Source organism: Anarrhichthys ocellatus, unplaced genomic scaffold (assembly GCF_004355925.1).
Source record: "Anarrhichthys ocellatus isolate YVR2014 unplaced genomic scaffold, GSC_Weel_1.0 scaffold4, whole genome shotgun sequence".
Classification (NCBI taxonomy): Eukaryota; Metazoa; Chordata; class Actinopteri; order Perciformes; family Anarhichadidae; genus Anarrhichthys; species Anarrhichthys ocellatus.
The window spans coordinates 8,168,131-8,176,891 of NW_022280034.1; the positions used below are offsets into that span (position 1 = coordinate 8,168,131).

General features: G+C 41.5%; 1 protein-coding gene across 2 annotated transcripts in view; it reads right to left on the reverse strand.

The window, feature by feature from the left end:
• The window catches only part of afap1l2 (actin filament associated protein 1-like 2), a 31,974-nt gene extending 28,076 nt beyond the window's left edge, over positions 1-3,898 (reverse strand). The window contains exon 1 of one of the 2 annotated variants that reach the window (XM_031843127.1): positions 3,597-3,898. In XM_031843127.1, coding sequence (XP_031698987.1) covers positions 3,597-3,612 — 16 coding nt within the window. In that variant the 5' untranslated portion in view covers positions 3,613-3,898. The remainder of the gene's footprint in view (positions 1-3,596) is intronic. The other variant, XM_031843128.1, reaches the window with a different exon arrangement.
• Positions 3,899-8,761: the final 4,863 nt, after the last annotated feature.

Genomic DNA, 8,761 nt, shown 5'->3' on the forward strand with positions numbered 1-8,761 from the left:
ATGTATGTATATACCATGTAATATTCACACGTGAGGAAAAGTGAAGCTTTACAAGGCTCCCCAGTCTTGGCTTGATGAGAAAGAAAGCGACAGACTAGAAGCAGCTGCTGACAAATAAAAACTAACTAGCAATGCCGCCTCGGAGTCACCCACATAAAAGCTTCTCTGCTTGGTTATTATCGCACAGATAAGTGGCCAGGAGGGCTGCAGGGAGAGTAACAACTGGTGAGCGTGCATGTGTGTGTGATTACAAGAGAGTACCATTTCCTTCAAAAGAGTACCTGGTGAGAGAAAAAAAAAAACTCCACACACAATACATGTCTTATCCAGAGCTCCTGTATCCAATAAACAAAGCCATGTTTGATGTGTTGTAAATGAACAGGAGCGAGACCCAGAGGGCCAAAACTCACACGGAGCGCTGCACTGCCACATATCAGGAAGACCGTCTTTCTTTCATCATTTTTATAGCCCCAGCTTCCTGAATTACCTGCACTCCACTCACTCCCCGTTGGCAAGTACAGCCCATGACACACACACACAAGTGAACCGGGAGACCCCATGCCAGCGCTGATGGCCTTCATCTCAGCCTACCTCTGCTGAGCTCATGGGAGGTCAAACCCACTGACTCCGTCACATCGTCATGCTATACTGTAAAGCGCCTTTTAAACTCTAACTTTCAACTGATATCACCCAAACTGCACAATTTATTTTGACTGAGAGTCATTTTGATTGACAGGATCCTGCCGTTCACAGACATAGGCCAAATAAAACACCAGCAGCTCTGAAACTATTGCCAGCACTGAGATACACATGTTAACAAAAGTGAAAATAACTTTTTCAGGATCAAGTGTTTTTTTGTTTTTGACACTACATCAAATAATACTGTGCAAACAAACATGTACTGCTGAAAAAAACATGACCATAAAAATGGTGGTGCAATTGGTTGAAAGCTAATTTTATATTATTTAGTTCATGCAGCAGAAGCTGTCTGAATCAGTCCTAATCTTCCTGCCAAGACAAATCAACAGGCCGACAGATTCAGTTTTTTAATAAGTTGCTAATTGTCAAGCGAACAATCCACTTCAAAAATGTCCATCAATACATCTGTCAGTCTGCCTCCATTTGTCTTGCATTTTATTTTTTCAGTGATCACAGAATCAGATTATTGTTGGAAGAAGACGGCTGACGCTGGAGGCGAGAAAAGGAGCCATCATCATCACAAACCCCCATCACTGCTTTTCTGGGTGAAACCCAGCTGAAAAAGAGGCTGCAGCCGGCACAGTGGATTCACCCAGACACTGGTGGGATCCATAATAACACGGAAAGCAAAACAAGCAAGGGCACGAGGAGGAAGGCACTGACTGACAAGGAAATTAAGATAACAAATATTGAGAGGATCTTGTAAAACAAAACAAAAACATTTCCATTTCCTTCATCGGAATATTTAGGAAAATTACACTTTCTTTTATTTCTATATATGTACTTGTAGGTTATTTAGGCTATTGTTCTGAAAATGGTGAAAGCAACCAATGAGCCATGAATTGCATAAAAAAAATGCTCCATTCATCTGTCTGCTGAGCTACTGAAGTACGTCCTCCGCTGCAACAATGATTCTCAAACATCACAGCCCAAAGGACCTCAAACCAAACACAGCTCCAGGTGGTTTCACTAATCTGATCCTCATCTCTGGCAGAAGGTGTGAGAATCAGCGACATGAGCTGCTGAAAAGTCGTTCCTCTCGAATGAAGCCTGCGTGAGTCAGGTTTGAGTCAAATGGAGCATATCCAGAATACTAAACAATGCCTCTCCTTGTCATTGGCAGCCCCCTGACTTTTCCCAGGTTTCCCTTCACTGTACCTCCTCCACTGGCTGCCTGTGGCTTGTTAGTATCTAATTCAGTGTCCCGGTGCTGCTGCATACAGCTGCCGAAAGAGTACACTCCAGTCTTTATTTCAGCCACACACACCGGCACATTCTACCAGGTGGAGGATCATTGCCCTGCGTCACTCCACCTGCCCTCAGATCTCCATCTCTCCTTTGAATTGCATTATCTTTACTCAGATCTACATGTCTTTGGTTCATAACTGGAGCTCCTGTCTTCAACTGATAGAAGTGATGTAGAAAGTGGAACCATTCTAGGTATTCAAAGCCTATCAGTTGATCAGAATCGAATTAATGCTGCAATGCCCACCTTTGAAAACCACTTTACAATATTGCATCATGTCGTATAGGCTATCCATTGCCACAAATTAGTTTCAACAATCAAAAGACGCACAACTCCTCCCGACTATTTGTCAAAATCACTGTACGCTGAGATATTGAGCATGATTAGGGCTGCAACTTCTCATTATCGATTAGTCGTCTAATGGTTTATTCTATAAAATGTCAGAAATGAGTGGAACATCCCCATCACAATTCCCTAGACGCAAAGATATTCAATTTACAATCTTATAAAACTGAGAAAAAGCTGCGCATCTTCACATTTGAGAAGCTGGAATATTTGCTTGAAAATGACTCAATCATGGGGATTAAGTTATTGTCTCTCATCTAATCAGTTATTCTTGTTTCAGCTCTCCGTGTGCTGGATAGATGAATGAAGAAACTGCAACAATGGCTATTTACTCTGGGACAGTGTGGGAGTAAACAGACGGGGCTGCCCAGTCAGCTGGAGAACAGGAATGCTGCAGCAAGAATTTCAAATTGTGGTGATCCCATTCCATTTAGACTAGTCGCTCATTGTTTTCAGTCCAGCGAGTCCACCCAGTTGCCTCACCCGGTCCGGTGGCAGTGAGGGGGATTCATACTGTGTTTATGCTGGTCCACATGTCATGTTGCTGAGCTCCAAAGATGACTAACCTCCCCTGTAACTGGCCTCTGTGCTTGTTTTCTTTACACGATCAGACGGGCAAGGTGAGGTGCAATGCATTGGCCAATCATTCTACTGACTACATTCAAACTCTTTGTTTTTTGTCAATCAGGAAGTATTAAACGGCCTCGCTCATCCCTCTTGGACAAATAACCGCAGGCATTTGAGGAATGCTGTGGGAACAATGTTGCTGCTATTGGAATTCATCAGTGGCCACAGTGTAAACTATTTTATAGAGCCCACTTGGATGGCGGGGCGGTTATAGGATAAGCCACACATCCTCATTTCGTTGGTGACACAGGATGCATTCAACTCTGACTCCGAGGACTTGTTTCCCAAAGGCAGCTCACTATTGACATGACAGACTATTTTGGCAGGCTACCTATAAATTATTATACCATTTTAGAGACAGGTGACCAGGTAATATAAACTAAAATGTACTTATCAGGAGATATATATGTCTTTATATGTCCATGGTATGAAAACTTAACTAAAAACAAAAGTCTTTCTATCCGGATCTGGCAACATACAAAAGACTCTAATGCATCCAAAATCTATAAATGTCATATTTTGGTATATTTTTTTGAAACATTTACTGTCAAATACCTTTGTTGTAAAGCATTAATTTCCATGAAGAACCTTCATCAGCGATGACATGGACACGGACAAGAAGGCAGCAGCTCGTGTTATTGACACAAAGTAATAAAACAAAAAGAAATCCTCCTCTTACCTTTGTGCTTCTCCATTCCCTCGCTGTTTCACCTTGGTAGCCCTCGCTTCCCTCCTCTCATATAAATCAAACAATCCCAAAAAAAGTTTGCGGAGAAGTTTTCTGAGTGAAGGGACGGAGAAACTCTGCGGAGTGCAGCCCCGACGCTCCCGTTTTCAACAATACAACACTGACTGGCTGGGTCGAGATTTGACGCAACAACAGCGCTCTCTCCTCGTCTTCCTAATCTAGCTTTTTTTTGCCGCACCTCCTCCCGCATGCAGCATCCGCGCCGCAGCTCGGCTGCTCTTGGAAGAGTGTGTTTTTCAGGTGTCAGTCAGAGACACTCACGGTGAGGAAGAGTTTCACTCTGAGGGGGGGGGGGCATCTAGTCGATCTTCAGATTCGGTTTGTTTACTACTGTGAGTTCCTAAATCCTGGTTTCCAGACAAACACGTGAGATCTCTGACTGGTTCGACTGCAGATCTGTGTGATTCTTGACTGACATGTAGGTCAGATTGTATCTGTCAAAAACACAGTTAATCCGCAAATGAGTGTGTCGGATCAGAAGGAAACAGAGAGAACGGTGTCAGGATAAAACTAACATGGTATCGATGTTATTATTACACATATACAGTTAGTGACTTTATTAAAAAAACACTGTTAACGCAACAGAAAAGTGATCAGACAACCGTGGGAGCACCGTGACGTGGTGGAGGTAAGGAATGTCATGCAGTTTTACCGCAAAACGATTAAACCGCATGACGTGCATCCGAGTGCTTTTATATGAAGCCTCTAATTTGGTGAAGGTCTTATACAGTAACATACGGAGCGCAGGCGCAGTCAGCGCGATTGTGTGGTTGAGTAGCAAAAGCGCAAGACCAGAGAAACACTTAGTAAAGGTTATAGTTAGCCTATTATTGCCCCAGTCACGCTAAAGATAAGTGCTGATATATAGTGCTGCTGGTTAATGATTCACTCTCTATATGTGGCTCACTATCTGCAGACTGTAGGCCCTGATGGAGGGCCCGCTTCATGTCACTGTTGTTTGGTTTTACTCACAGGGGACATATATGACATCGAGGCACATGACAGTCCAAGTGTCCCTCTGTAGTTCCCTCGTGACGACGCCATGTGTTTAATTGATCACATGTCTGAGTAAAGTAACATTAGTCATGAAAGAGGGTTCAGCTCTTCAAAAACATATTCACCCATCCTCTAACGGGGCTGAGAAGACACCCCGAAGGACGGCAGCGGCCGCCGGGGTCAGACAAGGTCAAGATCCGAACTCAACAGAGGCTGAGGACACAACTAAGGACTTCCCTAATGTACAGTATTGTGACAACCCTTTCCACTGAAAACTGTGCAAGAAATGGCGACCTTTGTGATCTCACAACTTTGATGATGAATTATCATGAATAGTTTATTCATCAGAGGTGAAGTGTTCTTGCCCCTCTCTATGTGCCAAGATTTTAAGTTCTTTGTACAGACATTTTAACTTAAAAAAAGAAAAGATAATATTGCTAGTATTAGGCATCTACTCTATTTCTCTGTAATGCACACACATGCAGGCAACAAGCTTTCCTCTACTTTCCCATGACTAGTTCCTCTGAAGCAAATTAATTGTTCAAAGAGTGAAGAGTGTCTTGTTCAAATCCAGTGCACAGATTTTCCCAGCTTTGATTTCCACCTGTAACCCCATTCGTCACAAAGATACAAACATTGCCACTGGGGATCTCTCCTTTGCTGCGTATTGATGCAAACTCATTTCTGAGCGTTAATGGCAATATTTCTTCAGTGCACGTGTGCACCTCTGTGTGTGTGAATATACAACGAGCAGCAATATCCTCTGATCATTTTCTCAAGTGAAAATAGAACATAATGGTTCAAATTGAATGTGATTGGCGTGTTAGCGGGATTTTCTCGATGTCATAGCTTAAAATCTGTTTTTTAAATAGAACCTTTATGAATGTAAAGCTATTAGTATAAGACCAGGTTATTATCCATCTGCACTGTATTTTCCAAAAATAAGATGTTGAGTTGTCATTCTGAAGAAAAGTCTGGCTCTTGTGTCTTCTTCATTTATCGCAACAAAGGCTGATGCCATATTTATTCAATACAGTGGGACAATTGATGCTTTTTTGTTGTCTGTTTATGTGTCAACTTCCTGGCTCAATATTTTTGTGTTTGTTGTTATGCACAAATACAAAAGAAAACTTGCACTTGACCAAGTCTTTTCACCTTCTTCTAGGCCAACTGCAATGACGGCAATGATTCAGTTCTCCGCCTTGAAGCGGTGTCTATCAGTCTGAATCTGTGTGCAGACTTCACGGGTCAGCTAAAAGTCAACAGGTGATGTCACCGTTTTTTCTACACTTTATGGTATAGCCTTGAGCGAATGGCGAAAGTGTGAATGTAAGTCAGGCATGATGGCTCAGCATGAACTGAATACAAGGGTGGTCTGTCTTTGTCTGTCCGTCTACAGCAAAAGAGCTCTCTTCTTAATCCAGCAGGGGAATTCCTATTGTGCAGCAGACCTTTGTGAGCCCCTGGCCGTACGGGTGATTTCAAGTCTTCAACGTTCAGATTTGGATGATTTCGGGTCATCGTGCTTGCCCATATGTGTGGGGTATTGATGTGTAGGGGTCGAACAAGGGTGATACAAGTTTCTACGTGGGTCAGACACACTTGAACTTTACAAGATCACATTTTTGAATCAAAGGTGCAAAGATGGAGCGGGCTTCCCTCCTCTTTTCTGTTGGAGCACAAAGAGCATTCCTCAGCTGTGAATCAGAGGACAAAGGTCACTGACTCAACTCCATATTAGCACTGGACCCTCTTTGATTCAGGGGCCTTTCCCATGTTTGCACACATATACACAAACACACGATGCACAACCAATCCCCTGAAAAGAAACCCCCCATTTATTTAGTTATTTTCATCTAATCTAGTCTGAACCTCTTACTGTTAAGTCTGGGAATTTCCAAAAGAAAGTTGAATCCACTGACTCTGCTGTTCCTCCCTGTTGTTTTAAGAATGTTTAGACCAAGATTGCAGAGGGTACCGGCTGCACACTGCACCTTGTAAAGATGGCTCTCGTTTCCCTGCGCCACAGAGGTGCGTGCACCTGACTAAACGCCGAGAGGCTCTCCCGTGGCTTACGTAGGAGAGTGTTAAGTCATAGCGGGATAATATTGTCTTTAGTTCATGTGTGCTCAAGTTCACGGTAACCTCTGTGGAAAATAAACAGTGGTTCTTCAGATTTCAAAGTGTGTGCAGATGACTCATGGGAGAGCTGAGAAAATGTTGAGGCGATACCTTTTGTGACGGCTTAAATCTCGCCTGCCAGGTAGGTTGTGTTTGGGGAGGGATTTTTGAAGTCTGATCTCCTGTATTGAATAAGACCAAGCAGAGGACAAGTAGTTAGATAATTCCCCGAAATGCACAAAATACACTTATTGCCTTACTTATTTGTCACTATTACTAACATTAGATATTACATCAAACAGGATATATGCAGTAAAGTCAAATATGTTCATACAATCAAAGACAATCTCTCAACAGACTTTTATCTCAATCGACCATCTAGTGCAAATAACGATGAAAAAAATAGATAAATAAACGCAAAAATTCCCGTCTTCTAGTATGAATATTGATATTAGATGGATATTCTTGACATCATTTGGTGTCATGGTTGAATATTAATTTGCTCTAACTTTTTCCTAAAAAAACAGTATAAGCCTTTTGCTGAGAACACATTTTGTTGTGTCACAGAAAAGAACGGCTAAATAATTAAATCAATGATGGATGAATTCAATGTAGCTGCTTCAGTTTCAGGGTCTTGTGCATGCTGGTTCACTGTCACACTGTAATTACTACTGGGACATTTGAATAGAACGGAGCCATCGCTAACATTAACAGCTGTGCTTTATGAAACCTAAACAGTCAGAACAGAAACTTCAGTTACTCTTGCTCTAGTCTACCAGCACTGAACCAAAATAGTTTCTCTGGTGAAGTCTGTACCCCACTGTATTACATTCATGCCTGTAGTTGCTGTGCAACATTACCACCTAGAGGTGTAGATGTAGAAGTGTGGACGGCTCCAGATAAATGATAAATACATGTGGAGTTCTTGCATACTTGAAAGTTAATGATGATTTTTCTGTTATTTAAAGACATCATCTACTATATGAAAAGACAGAAGAAGAATAAAGCCCTTTTCATGTCCAACACTATGCCAGCATCCATCTGCCAATGAATCGGCATCTGTATGATGAACACAAACAGAGGCACATCTCAGATTTCTCTTAGCCCTGTTGCTTCACATAATGAAATACTCCACCAAAGCTTAGATCTGTCGGACTCCTCAGTTTGGCAGCAGGCATCACTCTGACTAGCCTCATCTCAGAGAAAGATAAGCAGTCTCTCAGAGCAAAGTACTGCATCTGATGTTAGAGCACGGTGACAATAGAGCCTCCTCAAACACATGAATGACGAGAGACTTTATAAAAAAGCTCCTTTTCACTCAATTGAATTTTCCTGAGATGTGCCAGGACGTCAAGTGGGATGTGAACATCATTTTCACAGACAAATTTACATGTAAATCACGTACTCTTTAAATACAGAGGCAGAAGTTTAGCCTCTTTGCTTTGGTTAAGTTCAACCAAAGGGCAATTGAATCTGTGAAAATTACCTCTCAGGAACCACGAGAGCAAATTTCATTTGTATTATTATTTGCGTACACCTTTTACCGTCCTCACTGTCATCTCACATGGGTACAGTGTTGAATGATGTGCTATTAAGAGCCAAGAATACAAAATGTATGAATATTTAGATTTTAACTAACACATAACTTATTTCACTTAATTGCATAAGTTGTGCTGTGTGATATTTCTTTTAACTGGACTGACCACCTGCCTGCTTTTGACACTCAGTGTCTTAAACAGCAGAGCATACATCTAATATTTACATAAACATAAACATATAGGCTATTTGCAATGTATTGTTTAATTTGTTGAATATTTGCAATAAACCACCCAATGCTATGGTTCATATATTGTTAATATACTTTAAATTTTAACCAAAGAAACAAACAACAAACACTTTTGCATCCGTTTTGTTTATTTGCACAGTCTGAAATTTAAAAAAATGATACAACCAAATATTAACAATGGAAATTAATGTAC